At 50.4% G+C, this 16,949-nt stretch overlaps 1 protein-coding gene across 1 annotated transcript; it reads right to left on the bottom strand.

Moving 5' to 3' along the window:
• Window positions 1-10,294: 10,294 nt before the first annotated feature.
• On the bottom strand, window positions 10,295-16,491 carry adamts1 (ADAM metallopeptidase with thrombospondin type 1 motif, 1). The gene is made up of 9 exons (XM_039743454.1): window positions 15,735-16,491; window positions 14,132-14,472; window positions 13,897-14,029; window positions 13,617-13,784; window positions 13,217-13,506; window positions 12,912-13,098; window positions 12,648-12,823; window positions 12,367-12,542; window positions 10,295-12,268 (listed from the first exon to the last, which is right to left on the bottom strand). Exons 1-9 carry the CDS (start codon window positions 16,279-16,281, stop codon window positions 11,551-11,553), a joined length of 2,736 nt encoding a protein of 911 aa, XP_039599388.1. The 5' UTR covers window positions 16,282-16,491; the 3' UTR covers window positions 10,295-11,550.
• Window positions 16,492-16,949: the final 458 nt, after the last annotated feature.

Below are 16,949 nucleotides of genomic sequence, written 5' to 3' on the forward strand. Positions count from 1 at the left end.
CCTGACAATCACACAAGGAGGGCCGCAATGGGCTTTAACAGCAGCCTTGACTCTCTAAGAAGACAAGGAAAAACTCCCAAAAAGGCAGTTTAGAGAGAGAGAGAGAGACCCCTTTTCCAGGTAGGTGTCAAAATATGGGGGTCCATACATCACAATACACAGAAGAGAACACAAGACATCCTCAATACAATAGAAATATGACAAGGACAGAGCAGAATTCAGCAGTAGATGATATCCCATAATAAGATTTGTTCAGAGTCCTGGTGACCTCAGCCATCAAGCCACCTCACCCTATTGGCCATTCCACAGCTGAGTCAGCACTGGGCCGGCCAATCAGATGACAGGACCCCTCTACCCTATGATTCCTGCGCTCCTCCATCAGGGATGACTTTACCTTAGGCTGGCCGTGGGCACCAAGTGCCACATTTGGGTACCGAGAAGAGAAACAGAAGAGGTGAGGAGGGTTTATAACAAGTTCTAACTATCCTGTTCCTTATGTTTTATTGCTAATGACGGATAAGAGAGATGCAGTCTGTACAGTTACTCAGCAGCTCTAGTCAGGGTGTGCTAAACTGAGGTCGTGAGTCGTCAGCCTGAGAGTGAAGGGGCATCTCTGATAGTATTAGTGTGGTGGTACACGAGCATGTGCCAGGAGGTCATCATTCTTTAAAGAGACGAGAAATGAAATGGCTCGACGTATCCCCGGCCTCTGCACTCTCTGTCTGCACAACATCCTTGGCTTCCTCCTCCAGCCCTGTTAGACTCCAGCGACTGCTTCCTCTCTTTCTCCTCTTTGCCATGTCTTCATCTCGCAGTCTCTCCTCCCCTTCCAGCCTAACCGCTTCATGACATGGCACTCTTCTGTTAAATCCACCTCAAGTGTTCAGCCCAGGCCACAGCAATCCCCCCCTATGGACGGAGACCCGTGCTGCTTCTGACGTGGGCACCGTGACGGCGTCCCAGAGGCTTTGTCATGGGTCACCTGGGACTGGAAACGTAAAACCGGCATCGGAGTTCCTTTTAGGCGGGCACGGCTGAGTACCTGGTGTCAGACACGTACTGCATGGGAGGCAACTAAAGGGCTCTCTTTCCACTGCAGACCCATTATAGTAAATTTCCAGCTGGCCTTCATGGCATCCCTTTCTGGTGAGGAGAGCGATTACATCACTGTCGATCAGGAGCCCGATGACGTCACTTCTGGTCATAAGCCAGATGAAGCCAATTCCAGCCACAAGGCCGATGATGTCACTTCCAGTCATGAGCCTGCTAACTTCACATCTGGTCATGAGCCAGACGATGCCATCCCCGGTCATGAGCCCGATGACATCACTTCCGGTCCAGATGATGCCACTTCTAGTCACAAGCCCTGGGCACCTCACCGCAGAGCACACACTAGGGACAATTTAGGATCGCCAGTGAACTTCACCTGCATGTCTTTGGACTGTGGAAGGAAACCCACGCAGACACGAGGAGAACATGCAAACTCCACACAGATGGGACCCGGGAAGCGAACTACACACTGCGCCACCGTGCCGTCCCATTGCTCATCATACTCATGCATATGCAATTACGCTGGAAGGGAACGTCATTGGTTGGTAGAGCAGCCTCCCTCCTGACATGTTAAAACCCCGCCTCCTGCATTCAGGAGTATCTGGCTGTGCTCCTCAACTGAGGGTCTCAGCTCATGCGCAGCAGTATAGCGCCTCTCCTCTGTGATCGGAAGGGTCTCGGAAAAGGTGTAAGAGCAGGTAGCCACCATCACCCGGCACATGTAATGACGTGGCGGTCACAATGAATGCTGCAGACCACATGAAACACTGAGGGTCCGGCCAGTTACAGCACCAATAAATCAGCCATCATGTACAGCCCCGTCATGCCTGCCAATGCTGCTTGGACTCAAAATAAATGAATCGCAGGCTGGCACGGGCTAGCGAGCCATAATGTTTGTCTCTATCATCTTGGCAAAGCGGACACTTTGTGTGTGAATGGAATGTCACTGCTCACGGGTTGACAAAAGCAGCGTCCTTCTCGCAATACGAATTCAGTAAAGGGGCTCCCATTACGTCAGGAGAACTGGCTTCTCTGGTTGGCAAAAACGTGTCATGTTTAATGTACCATCATGGCCAAAGGTTTTGAGAAGGACACCGATATGGATTTTCAGTTTGCATCGACTCCAGAATGTTCTGACGAGGGATCAGATGAATTGTAATGAAAGGTAAAATCCCTCTTTGCCATGAAAATGAACTTCATCCCCAAAAAACCCACTGCATGCCAGCCCTGCCACCAAAGGACCTGCTGACGTCACCCATCCATCCATCCATCCATTATCCAACCCGCTATATCCTAACTACAGGGTCACGGGGGTCTGCTGGAGCCAATCCCAGCCAACACAGGGCGCAAGGCAGGAAACAAACCCCGGGCAGGGCGCCAGCCCACCGCTGAGCTGACATCACTTCAGTGACAAAGGTGAGAGTGTCGACGATGACGAGGGTGGAGGTCACTCTGTCACGCTGACTGAGTTACCATAGAGAGGTGGAGAAGGCGTCAGGGCGCCCAAGAAAGTCCAGGGAGTGCCAGGACCGTCTCCTAAAGTGGATTCAGCTGCGGGCACCGCCAGGGCAGAGCTGGCTCAGGAATGGCAGCAGGCAGGTGGGAGTGAGGTGAAGACTTTGGGAGGATGGCCTGGTGGGTTTTAAGAAGGGCAGCAAAGAAGCCATCAGGGACAGACTGATATTCTGGGATTGGACTGCTGGGGTCAAGTCATTGTCTCGGATTGTTTGAGAAGAAAAGGTGAGCGGCGCTACCATCAGTCCTGTGCCACGCCAACAGTAAAGCATCCTGAGACCACTCATGCCAGCCAAGGCAGTGCAGGGCTCACTCACAATTGTGCCTAAGAACACAGCCATGAATAAAGAATGGCACCCAAACATCCTCTGAGAGCAACTCCTGCCAACCATCCAAGGACAGCTTGGTGACCAACAATGAACAATCCAGCATGACGGAGCACCGGGCCAAAGTGACAACTAAGTGGCCCGGAGAACAAAACATCAACATTTGGGGGTCCATGGCCAGTAAACTCCCCAGACTGTCTTAACACATGGGCACACTGGGCAGATGCCCCCCATGAGCCCCTGTGCTAATCTATATATGTTATGACTTGCTGAGTGGTTGTGTAGGTAGGGGTCCCAGTGCACTGCTTTGCCTTGGGGGTATCTATAATACTGTTAATGACGGCCCATTGAGAATCCTCAAGAGGCGGGTGGGCAAACAAACATAAACCCCCCCAATTCTGATTCTGCAAGAATGGGCAGCTGCCATCAGTCAGGATTGGGCCCAGAAGTTGATTGGCAGCCTGTCAGGGCCAATTGAAAAAGAAAGCAAATATGGACGCTGGGCATCAACTTCATGTCATTGTCACTCAAAGCCTTTGGAACTTCTGACCTGCTTGTCATTCTACTTCAGTCTGCCAGAGAAACATCAGACACAAAGATCTGAAAACAGTGAAGACGGACACCAGGTGAACACCAACACTTGGGTCCTTCTCCAAACGTCTGGCCACGGCTGTATGTGTGCCCACTCTACCGCCTTGCCGGTTGATCGATGGCTTCCAGAAACTGCAGGCATGGTGGAGTGAAGCTTGGCCGAGACATTCCTAACATGCGAAGTGACAACACTTACTGTAGTTGAAATAAATTGACGAAGAAACAGGAACGGTCTGCAGTGCAAATACTTAGCATTGGCCCTCTTAAAGAGCGAGAAGTTTGGGGAGCGTGGGCACATTGCCACCACACCAACCACCCTCATGCAGTGGGTGACACCTCAGCACCACACTGGAACACTGTGTGTTTTTTTTTTTTTTGCCAATCCTGCCACCACCCTTCAAGTTGTCCCTGTAAGCTGGATGCCAGTCAACGTCATACCCAGGACTGGGCAGTTAAGGGTCTCGCTCAAGGGCCCAACAGAGTAGAGTCACTTCTGGTGTTTACGGGATTTGAACCTGCAACCTTCTGATTGGTGGCACAGAGCCCCACCCTCAAACCCACCACTCCGCCCTCTTTAAAAAGGGAGCTAAAATGTGGGCTCTCCATCGTATTCATCACTTTTGACGTGTAACTCATTCATTCATTTTACATCGCGTATCCGAGCCTGGGGTCGGGGGGCAACAGTTTTAGCAGTGAACCCCACACGTTCCATTCCTCAGCCGCACTGCTACTGTGGGATCCCAAGGCATTCCCAGTAATCCTCCCAGTGAGCCCCGGGTATCCATTTCTCCGATGCCTGAACCCCCTCAGTTGGCTCCTGTCGATGCCAAGGGTCCGGTTGCTCTTCTGGATGTCTGCACTTCTCACCCTCACACCACCAAGGGAGAGCCCTGCAGCCACCATGTGGAGGAAACTCATTTGACAATCTCGTGTTTTCAGTCATCAGGCTTTACAGAAATGAAGAGGAGACCTGACTGAGGTGTTTAAAATGATGAAGGGAATCAGTCCAGTGGGCCGAGACGGTGACTTTAAAATGAGGTCATCAAGAACACGGGGGGCACAGTTGGAAACTTGTGAAGGGGAAATTCACACCAGCATGAAGATGTTTGTCTTCAATCAGAGAACCACAGACACCTGGAGTAAGTGACCGATCAGTGTGGTGGACAGGAGGACTTCAGGGACCTTCAAAACTTGACTTGATGCTACTTGAGAAGAACTAAGTGGACAGGACTGGTGAACTTTGTTGGTCTGAATGGCTTGTTCTCATCTAAATCTTTCTAATGTCCTAATAAATCCAGAGTTCAGAAGCCATGAAGAAGGTTCACAGAATGTCAGGTTATACAGTGGTGTGAAAAACTATTTGCCCCCTTCCTGATTTCTTATTCTTTTGCATGTTTGTCACACAAAATGTTTCTGATCATTTTAACCATTAGTCAAATATAACACAAGTAAACACAAAATGCAGTTTTTAAATGATGGTTTTTATTATTTAGGGAGAAAAAAATAATCCAAACCTACATGGCCCTGTGTGAAAAAGTAATTGCCCCCAGAACCTAATAACTGGTTGGGCCACCCTTAGCAGCAATAACTGCAATCAAGCGTTTATAACTTGCAATGAGTCTTTTACAGCGCTCTGGAGGAATTTTGGCCCACTCATCTTTGCAGAATTGTTGTAATTCAGCTTTATTTGAGGGTTTTCTAGCATGAACCGCCTTTTTAAGGTCATGCCATAGCATCTCAATTGGATTCAGGTCAGGACTTTGACTAGGCCACTCCAAAGTCTTCATTTTGTTTTTCTTCAGCCATTCAGAGGTGGATTTGCTGGTGTGTTTTGGGTCATTGTCCTGTTGCAGCACCCAAGATCGCTTCAGCTTGAGTTGACGAACAGATGGCCGGACATTCTCCTTCAGGATTTTTTGGTAGACAGTAGAATTCATGGTTCCATCTATCACAGCAAGCCTTCCAGGTCCTGAAGCAGCAAAACAACCCCAGACCATCACACTACCACCACCATATTTTACTGTTGGTATGATGTTCTTTTTCTGAAATGCTGTGTTCCTTTTACGCCAGATGTAACGGGACATTTGCCTTCCAAAAGTTCAACTTTTGTCTCATCAGTCCACAAGGTATTTTCCCAAAAGTCTTGGCAATCATTGAGATGTTTCTTAGCAAAATTGAGACGAGCCCTAATGTTCTTTTGCTTAACAGTGGTTTGCGTCTTGGAAATCTGCCATGCAGGCCGTTTTGCCCAGTCTCTTTCTTATGGTGGAGTCGTGAACACTGACCTTAATTGAGGCAAGTGAGGCCTGCAGTTCTTTAGACGTTGTCCTGGGGTCTTTTGTGACCTCTCGGATGAGTCGTCTCTGCGCTCTTGGGGTAATTTTGGTCGGCCGGCCACTCCTGGGAAGGTTCACCACTGTTCCATGTTTTTGCCATTTGTGGATAATGGCTCTCACTGTGGTTCGCTGGAGTCCCAAAGCTTTAGAAATGGCTTTATAACCTTTACCAGACTGATAGATCTCAATGACTTCTGTTCTCATTTGTTCCTGAATTTCTTTGGATCTTGGCATGATGTCTAGCTTTTGAGGTGCTTTTGGTCTACTTCTCTGTGTCAGGCAGCTCCTATTGAAGTGATTTCTTGATTGAAACAGGTGTGGCAGTAATCAGGCCTGGGGGTGGCTACGGAAATTGAACTCAGGTGTGATACACCACAGTTAGGTTATTTTTGAACAAGGGGGCAATTACTTTTTCACACAGGGCCATGTAGGTTTGGATTTTTTCTCGCTAAATAATAAAAACCATCATTTAAAAACTGCATTTTGTGTTTACTTGTGTTATATTTGACTAATGGTTAAATGTGTTTGATGATCGGAAACATTTTGTGTGACAAACATGCAAAAGAATAAGAAATCAGGAAGGGGGCAAATAGTTTTTCACACCACTGTAGTGCCTTGAAGTGTGGAGTACAAGTCACAGGAGGTTCTGCTCCACCTTTGTAACACACTGGTGAGGCCTCATCTGGAGTCCTGGGTGCAGTTTGGGTCTCCAGACTTCATAAAGGACATAGCAGTGCTAGAGAAGGTCCAGAGAAGACCAGGAGGGGACGAACAAAGAGGAATGACAGAAGGAGCTGAGCCTTAAGGAGATGGAGAGGAGACCTGACTGAAATTGTTTAAAATAATGAATGGAATCAGTCCAGTGGATCGAGACGGTGACTTTAAAATGAGGTCATCAAGAACACGGGGGGCACCGTTGGAAACTTGTGAAGGGGAAATTTCACACAAACATCAGGATTTTTATTTGTCACAAAGAGACCCACAGACACATAGAATAAATGACCTATCAGTGTGGTGGACTGGAGGACTTCAGGGACCTTCAAAACTAGACTTGATGTTACTTGAGAAGAATTAAGAGGACAGGACTGGTGAACTTTGTTGGTCTGAATGGCTTGTTCTCATCTAAATCTCTCTAATGTTCTAGTAAATCCAGAAAGTGTTCAGAAACCATTAATAAGGCTCACAGAATGTCAGGTTATATAGCGCCTTGATGTGTGGAGTACAAGTCACAGGAGGTTCTGCTTAGTCTTTATAACACACTGGTGAGGCCTCATCTGGAGTCCTGGGTGCAGTTTTGGTCTCCAGGCTTCATAAAGGACATAGCAGCGCTAGAAAAGGTCCAGAGAAGACCAGGACTAGGCCAAGTCCAGGGGATGAACAAAGAGGAATGACAGAAGGAGCTGAGCCTTAAGGAGGTGAAGAGGAGACCTGCCTGAGGTGTTTAAAATGATGAAGGGAATCAGTCCAGATGTTGACTTTAAAATGAGGCCATCAAGAACACGATGACACAGCTGGAAACCTTCATACAAACATCAGGACTTTTATTTGTCACAACGAGACCCATAGACACCTGGAGTAAGTGGCCAAGTTGTGTGCTGGACAGGAGGACTTCAGGCACCCTCAGAACTCGACTTGATGTTATTTTAACAGAATTCAGTAGATGGACTGGTGAACGTTGTTGGTCCGTGTGTGTAGAAGTGACCTTCGAAGGAAGACAGAAATAGTTCAATCAATCAGTCTTTATTCGGTCACCGATGAGTTCATGAGATTCATGCTTTGCAAAGCAGAAGTGCAGATGTCCCTTTTTGGCCAGCCTTTCTATATTCATGTTCCTTACTTATGAAACAGCGTCTCAGCATTTCATCTTGTGTTGCGCAAATCGGCCAACCATTTCTGTCTTGTCAGAGGGGCCCCAAAGAAGGTAAGGTCATCGTTCCTGTTTTCATAGCAGATGCGTTCCTAAAGAAGGAAGTTGTCCTCGGTCAGCTTACGACAGACGTCTCGATGAATCACCTGCAGCGCTTAGCCCTTTAGCGGTTTGAACGCAGTTCCGTTTTCTCTCACATTTCAAAGGCCCCGTTCTAGTCCTGATTGTCCTAATGTCCGAGTCCGAGGGCTGCCTTCTGCTTTGCACCTTGGGACGTTATGTTTCTTTTTGTTTACCTGCAGAAGAAAGAATGTGGCACTCCTGGCACAGGATTTACAGTAAATAAGGGGCTGTTGGCCTTTGGTGGTCCTCCATATCCATTTACATTGTCATCCCTCAATCCTTGGGCATCCTTCATAAAGAGTGGGGTGTATCCCGATGCCCACCATGGCCGAGTCATTCTGGCCCCCTTAATCATCCCCTGTCTAGAATTGTCTCTCTTTCTCTCTCATCACGTCACCACCTAACAGCTAATGTGTGGAGACCATGCTGGCACAAAAATGGCTGCCATCACATCACCTAGGTGGGTGCTGCACGCTAGTGCTGGTTGAGGGTGCTACCCTCTGTCTAAGTGCGTTGAGTTAGTGAGAAAAGCGCTCTATAAATGAATGAATGAACGCCCAGGGATCCTGGTAGTGCCACACTAGTGTTTGAGATCTCAAAGTGTCCAAAGAGACCCCCCAACTTCCTAAGCCCACCCCAATTCATGATTTCAGGTATCCAGTCCCTGCTCTTGAAAAAGCCGGTGCCCAGACTCATGCTGGGTGAACCACAGGGTTGCAGGGTCAGGTGAACTTGGTCAGGGCTGAGGGAAGGACGAGTGGAGACAAATACGGGTGGAGTGGTGGTCCACAAAGAAAACCTGACGTGCAGGGCACACCACCTCAGACTGGAGAGACTGTTACACTTGACCCGAAACACACAGCCAAGACAACGCCGAGGAGGCTTTGGGACGAGAGCGTGAGTGGCCTTGGGGGTCCGGATCTGTGGAGAGACCAAAAATGTAATGGAGCTTCAGATGATCTGCCAGGAAGAGAGGAATAAACGGCTCAGGTCTGCAAAGCTTGTAGAGTCTCACACAAGAAGACGCACAGCTGAAACTGCTGCCAAGGAGTCGCTGGAGCCAGAATCGGGTATGAGGAGGAATAAACCATAAAACACGGAGCCAGTCCATCACTGGGCAAACACAACCCTCGACAAGCAGACTCCACACAGGGAGGACCAGGGACATTCATTCTGGTCTCCTTACTTACTTTGAGGCAGAAGTGCCACCCCTGTGCCACCCCAGCTGCCAAAAGAGACCTCTACAAAGTGCTGAATTAAAGGTCTGAACACTTCTATATGGGTGACATTTCAGCTTTTCATTTTTAATACATTTGTCAAACCTTTCTGAAAATATGTCTCTAGGGCTATTGAGTGTAGATTGATAGGCAAAAATGGCAAACGTATTAATTTAAAATTAAATCTACAGCACAATAAAGTGGGCACAACAGGAAGGGATCCAAACAGTTTTTGAAATATCTATACGTAGGTTATAGGTGAAAGGCACTATATAACAGAAAGATAGATAGATAGATAGATAGATAGATAGACAGATAGATAGATAGATAGATAGATAGATAGATAGATAGATAGATAGATGTGAAAGGCACTATATAATAGATAGATAGATAGATAGATAGATAGATAGATAGATAGATAGATAGATAGATAGATAGATAGATAGATGAAAGGCTCTAAATGATAGATAGATAGATAGAGTGAAAGGCACTATATAATAGATAGATAGATAGATAGATAGATAGATAGATAGATAGATAGATAGATAGATAGATAGATACTGTAGAGTGATGTGTAGGCACTATATGGTAGCACTATACGAGGTCTGTGCCCAGCTTGCCACGTGTTCTCATCCCCATTTCATACCCCGTTCTGATCTCTTTACCATCTTTATCATCACCTCTTTCTCCACAATGTCTGACCATAAGTGCTTTTAAATGAAGGAGACGTTGGGTTCATTTGGAGTTTTCTTAAAGCACCTTCAGTACTATGAGAGCCATTTTGTACAGGACACCTGTAAGATGTCCCCTGTCACTCTATTCTGTAGATTAAGCTCTATGCAGTGCAGTTCTACACGTCAGCCACTGGGGGCTCCCAGTGAGCAGCACACACCTTTTTTTGACTGCACAGTAACAAACTGAATTGGGGGCTTTGGGTGATCAATTCTGGAATGTAAACTGAAGCAGGGACACCGTGTTAAACTTTTGCTCATGGCATACAAATGTTAAGTGGAGTCATTGCCATGTATACAAAACTCCATGCCAGTTGCTTCTATAAACTGGAATACTGGCATTGGCACTCAGGAGTTAGTAAGTGAGGCCATCTTGGTCTTCCTGTAATTCACATAAGACAGCCAATAGGGGTCCTCGTCACCTTCAGAAAGGTACTGGGTGGGCAGGGGAGTCAATGGATGCGTTTTTTGCAGGGATTGATGAAGAAGTCCCTCGGCCAGCCCCCCATCAACATCAATGAAACACACAACCACCAGAGCGGGTCGCAGGCAACCTTTTATTAAGTCATAGATCTAAACATAATATAATATTGCATAAATACTCTTTACAACGTGTACTTTCTCCTTCTTTAAAAATGCGATAACTTATCGAGATTATATTATAAAAAGCTGTACAAAAATAAATAATGTTTGGAATATCTTTACAAAATAAAGAGACGGAAGAAAAATAAAAAAATCAATCCTTCACAGAAGTAACGTCAGATAACCCACCAATACTTATAAAGTAGAGCTGGCGCGGGCCATGCCAGGCACAAAAAAAAAACACATTTCAGCAGCCGTGTTCCCAAACCAGGGGAAAAACGGGCAGCGAAAACACCAATGAAAGGCACTATATAGAGGGACGCCTCCCACCCCAAACTTGGAAAAAAATAGTTTTTTTCCTTTCTACTTCAGCCAATGAGATGCCAGAGACTGTAAATAAAACCCAAATTGAAATGTCGCCCCCTCCCCAAGTCCCACCCATCCTAAACTCGGGCATCCCACCCAAAAAGAAGACAGTGCCAACATGGGCACCACCTCAAATATAGCCGATACTCATATGTGGGATGGACAGGTGCCACTGGAAGCCCTGGTATAATGGAAGGGTGGGAGGGCGGAGGGGCAAAGCCTGCGCCACTTGGCTTCCTAGAAAAATTAGGACGCCATCAGTCAGCACCTTCAAACTAACGTCCTTACCTCCCTTATTTTTTTTTCTGTTTGTGTTTTGGGAGAACAAGGCCTGTTTTTTTTTTTTTTTTTCTTCCAAAAATTCCAAAAATAGCAGCTTGTAGAAAACGGACACCCCGCCCCCAATCCCCCGCCCCCATAATCCCCCCACCCTCATACTCTGCCTGCAGGACTGAGGTAGGTTGGCAGCGATTTCTGGCCGCCAGAGCCATGAGTTGCAGTACCACCTTAAGAGGTCCCTGCCTGCCTGCCCACCCCACCCTGAGACTGGCACAGCATGGCAGACATTCTCCTGAAGACCCATAAACCCTTTGCCCGTACACTTTGGACCACACCCCGGCGGGTTCATCTCTCTTTCTCTCCACTTTTCTATTGAATCATCAGAATGCCCATCGTCTGCAGTCTTTTGCATGCCAGGGTCACAGGTCATGAGGTTGGCGGTCAGACGTAACCCTGGCTGGTAAACCGAAGCAAAGCGAGAGGAGCGTCTGTGCATTGTGTGTGTGTGTGTGTGTGTGTGTTTTCAGTGCAGTCTGGTTCAATTCGGTCCTTTCTGCCCGCCGGCCCTCACTGGCACTCCCTGTTGACGCAGATGTCGATGAGGGGCCGTGGCCTGTCCTTCGCGTCGCACTCCTCCTGAGATGTCGCCCTGCCATCCGAGCCCACGCACTTGAGCGGCCGCTTGCGGTAGCCCATCCCGCAGGTCTTTGAGCAGGGCGACCATTCGCCGAGTAACCAGTGCGGGCAGGGCACGTTGGTACACGGCCTGGAGTCGGCGGGTCGCAGCTCGGGCGGGCAGTCGTTTGCCGGCAGGCCCCTGGCGTTCTTGCACTCGACTTGCCGCCGCTGGATGCCACCACCGCAGGTCCGGGAACAGCTGCCCCATTCCCTGATGGCCCATTCGGAGGAGTCCGTCTGTTGGATGGCGTTGAAGCTCTTTTTGCCACTGGAGACGGGCCGCTTGACAAAGTAGGTGTACTTGACGCGGGGCCGGTTGAGGTCTCCCACCGACAGCACCTGGAGGGTGAGGGCCTCCGGGAGGGGGCCGAAACTACGGATGCGCTCCAGCTGGACCGACGAGCCACTGTACCGAAGGAGAGAACCGCGGAAAAAGATGTCCTGCTCCAGGGTGGAGAGGGTGTAATCGCCGTTGAGCAGGTACGAGCCATCCTGAGTCTTGATGGCCAGGTAGCTGCCATCGTGTCTCGAGCCGCCAGCACTCCTCTGCTTCACGTCGATATTGGTGGCACCCGCTGGAATGACCACCACATCTTGGTAGCCAGGCCTAAACATTGGGAAAAAACACAAATGGAGAGAAAGATGTTGAGAAGTCCATCATCATCATCATCATCATCATATAGCACCTTTACAAGTGGCACTCACTTGGATCGTTCCAGGGAGCCGGACACCTTTTTGCAGGTGGTGCCATCGCCGCCACACACGCCACACTTGTCAAACTTTTTGCTGGAGCCGATGACCCGGTCACAGCCGGCCTTCACGCACTGCCCTTGGACACACACGGAGGTGGAATCCGGACTGCATGGCGTGCCATCTGCCACCTGAGAACATGGCAGACAAAGAAATGTTAGGCTGGTCGAGACTGGCAAAGCTAAGAAGACTGGGTGGGTCACCCTTTAGCAGCCCCTCATTGTGACCCGGCATACCTTGGGCTGCAGCATGTAGAAGTACCCTGTCTTCTTCACGCGGCAGATCAGCTTGCAGCGGTCCTTGGGCGACACACCCGCATACTTGGGCACCCACTCCACGGCAGAGCCGCCCCCAAAGGAGCTCTGGGCAAAGTCGTTGTGGGCCAGACACTGCTCCTCACGGTAGGACAGACCTGGCAGGACGAGAGACACAGATGAGTACAAACGGAGCAGGCCGGGCAGCTGCCAACATTGTGGTGCCAAAGGAGGCGCCAGGCTCACCATTGGTAACGGGGCACTCCAGTGTGTTGCAGGAGCGGTACTGCACTCGCTTGCCTTCGCAGTACTTGCCGTCGTTTTTTGGGAGCGGATTGTTACAGTCTCGGTAGGAGTACTGCACCCCGCCGCCACACGTCCGGGAGCAGTCACTCCAGGGTCCCCATTGCCCCCAACCTCCATTCACAGGGGTCTGAAAATAAATAAATAAATAAATAAATAAATAAATACACGTGGCATGGTTAATAAGCCATTACCTCAAAGCCAAAGCCACAAAATGCCCATTGCCTTGGGTTGAAGTGCCCACCTACCTGGTACAAGTGAGCGTCTCTCTGATCCACACACTGGCCCCCCATGCACCAACGGCCCTCCCCACACGAGGTGCCATCAGCCCAGGGGAAGTGCTTGGTCTGGCAGACAAGGAGACCGCCGGCCGAGGTGCCCGTACACCACAGGGTGGTGCAAGTGCTGCTGAGGTCTGGGCAGTGACGTGACTCCTCCCCAAAAGTGAACTGGCACTGCTTATTGGCATCGTACAGCGTCCCGGGCAAAAGGTTTGGTAGGGCAACGGGTTTCTGTGGTTTGTCCAGTAGGCAGTCTCCTAGAGATGGCACAAGAAAGAAAATGTCACATGGGTGGTAGAGGCATGGTGGAACACTAATCTGTATGACGAGACATGATGCCACTGTACAAATGATGCCCGGCACTCACCGTAGCCATTATCCAAGAAAGAAGTGATCATGTAGGCACTGCAGGCCGACCAAGGCTGTTGGCGGTTGAGGCTGGAAAGGGTTGATGCCATCATGTGCGAGCTCCAGTTGGGTCCGTTGGTGCTGGCACACTGCTTGGACTCATCGTGGGGCATGTTAAACACGTGGCCTACAGAAAGGAACGAAAGAAACTGATTGGTGCCCAGATTCAAGCACACGTCAGCGTTTTGCTCATTTTATGTGCCCACTTTGTTGAAGAGGGGGGCAAAAGAGCGTCTTACCAAGCTCATGCGCAGTGGTGAAGGCAGCCTGGAGACCATCGTCCTCTATAACTGAGCAGCTGCGTTGGGGGTCGCACACTGTGCCAACATCTGCCATGCCCAGCGTGTCACAGGTATGGGAACCACAAAGGTCCTGATGAGAGAGGGAGGAGAAAAAACAAAGAACCAATAAGCTTCAGGATTAAACCAAGCACTGGAACCGACTCCCACCACCTCCAAAGCGTGGCACCCTTACCTGCCGGGTGAAGAGGATGGCAGTGTCGTAGTGCTCCGGGTGGCGGTCCTGTGGAGGATTGTGCTGCTGCTGCCACTTGCAGAAGTTGCGCAGGGTGAGGGCAGCATTAGACGACACGTCGGGACCCTTCTCCTCTTCGTAGATCACCATCAGCTTCACCACTGCCAGGCTGATGGGGTTGTGGATGCTGGGATGCTTGTACAGTTTAGCTGCCACCGCCATCACTGTTAGCAGGTACTGCTTGAGCCCGGCGCCATGGAACTCCGCCATGGACGTGTCTGCCACTAGTAAAGTCTCCACGTAGCGAGGGGTGGATACAAAGCGCTTGGCACGGCTTCGACCTACAGGACCAGATAGGAAAGCAAAAGGTGAGGGAAGGGCACCCTGGCCACACCCAAGTGGGCACAAGAGTCAGAAAGATTCCTTCACAATAAACAGAGAAAATCTCAAAGGCACAGTCATCCCCCTGTCTGGCACTCAAACAAAAAGGAAACCCCCACGCCGGGCACCACAGGAGGCTCTGTGCCCACGGGTGGCATGCGGGAGAGGAAACAGGAAGTTGACAGATGAGGCGCGTGCTGCAAGTTGGCAGGGAGTCTGCTGCCCCCTGCTGCTCACATTAGGGCATGACTGTCCAAGAGATCTGACGATGGGCACATTCTCGAATAACAGAGTGGTGCCCCGCATGCCCGGCTGCTCAAAACAAACAACCAACACGGATGCCCCAAACGGAATGGAATTTTATTTGTTGTTTTCATCTCAGTCCTGGATTTCTGTCAGATATTTCCTCCGCCACTTTCTGCTCTCAGGCGATATTCCTCCACTCTGAAGAAGTGCCCACATGCCTGCCACCTCTAAGCTCAAACCTGATGGTAGCGTTGGCACACATAATGGGTTGTTCTGCCTGGCATTAAACTGACAAAACTGATAAAAAGTTTGCAGATAACGGAATGGTGCTGACCCCTCTACCCACCCCAGGAGGGTCCTGTCCCCACGCTGAGAGACCCCCACACTCTTGAAAACAGAAAAGTTCTTAATAGGACTTAACAAGGGGCTCTCCGCGTATGCCGGTGGTCCTGTGGGCTTTAAACACGTTTCATAATCTGTGGACGAAAACGGGACATCCTGAAGGTCTAAGGAGGTGACCTCCAAATCAAGAAAAACCGGAACTGTGCCCGCGTGATTGGGTGGCAGCGAGGGTCTTGTTAAAAAAAAAAAAAAAGTGCCTTTGGGATTTCCTTAAATCGGTGATCATCTACCGGTGGAGCCCGGTAAAATGACCCCCTTTACTATTAAGAATGTACCGGATGGTCTTTTTAAAAATTATTTGGGCACCACTGTGCCCAGCTTTGCTACACCACGCGCTACTGTGCCCACACACACACAAACCAATGCCCTCCTAATTTATCTTTGGGCTCCGCTGCTCACCCTGGGATGGCGTCCGAGGCAGGGAGGTGCCCCTTCTGTACCCAGTTTCCAAACAAGGCTCAGGTGCCCACTACATGCCACTCCCGAACAGGGTGTGCGCCAGTGCCACCTTTATTTGCGTTAGTCACCCACGCGTTAGTCCAAGCACTGCAGACGAAAAGGGGGAGATGCCTACCTGCAAATCCCGCAGGTGCCTCCCTTGTGTTAGGCGACGGCTGCTGCTGCTGGTCGCCCGGCTGCCGCTCCGCATCCACCACGCCGCACTCCCCTCTCCGAGAATCCCGGCTCCTCCGGCGGAGAAGGTGAGCGCCGTCGTGGCTGCCGTTCCGCGGCTGAATGAAGTACTCCTCTCCTTGGGTGTAAAAGCCGCCCTGCAGTCCCTGGCAGAGGTTAAGCGCCGCCATGGAGTCCGGGTCCCCGTTGACAGTTCCCGAGAAGAAGCAGCGTGCCAGCACGTCCCCTTCGGCATCTACCGGCAAGCCCGAGCCGCTGCGCCCCACCACCTGGAAAGTAAAGCCGGGAGCGAGGAAACTCTGGTCGGGCTCCAGTTCCAGGACAAGTCGCTTCCCAAAGGCGTCCAGCTGGAAGAGGCGCTTGTGGTGGTCGTCGGCGGAGTCCAATTGCACGGGAACCGCGGTCTCCTCGTCCCAGGCGCAGCGCACCGTGCGGCTCCAGAACGCGGCGCAGCAGAGCACGGAGACGAGGCGCACAAGCGATCGCATTCCCGCTGAGCGGACACCGAGAAGGAGAAGTGACAAGAGTGGCAAGTCCGGAGAGCGCTAGAGACGAGTGGGCTCGGGGGGCTGTCCGTCCGTCTGACTGTCTGTCTGTCTGTGTACTTGTGCGGCACACGGGGGTCTCCTCGTCCTGCTCCTTCTCCTTCTGCACACTCCGCACTCGCGCTTACTTTGCTGAAGCGGCTCTCTCTGCGCCCCTCTTATATGCCGCCCAGTCCCGCCCCTTTCAGTAGACCCCTTTGAAGTCGAGAAACGACATTCGTGCGCAACCAAAACGTACTTAAAAAAAAAATACATTCGCTGGAGCCTTGCCATAATAATCAATCAAGGGGGTGGGGGAGCAAGGCGTGTAATGGGGGGTCTGGAGGAGGAGGAGGTGGAGGAGGGCCGCGCTAGGGCTTGGCTCACTTTAGGAGATTTTTCACTCAGAGTCGCTGTGTTCCGCTGACGTGCAGTTCACAAGCTGACTCCCACCCCCACACACACACACCTCCCACCACCTTTACACTCGCAAGAAGGGGCCCAGTCGAGAGTTGCAGGGGACACGTCCGCAGCGGACCTTTCGATCTGCGCCCCCCTTCACTTTTCTCAGGCACACTGTCACCTGGCCCGCTGCCCACTAAGCGACTCGCGACTTTGGCACACTTAAAAAA

This window comes from Polypterus senegalus, chromosome 2 (genome assembly GCF_016835505.1).
Source record: "Polypterus senegalus isolate Bchr_013 chromosome 2, ASM1683550v1, whole genome shotgun sequence".
NCBI classification, from domain to species: Eukaryota; Metazoa; Chordata; class Cladistia; order Polypteriformes; family Polypteridae; genus Polypterus; species Polypterus senegalus.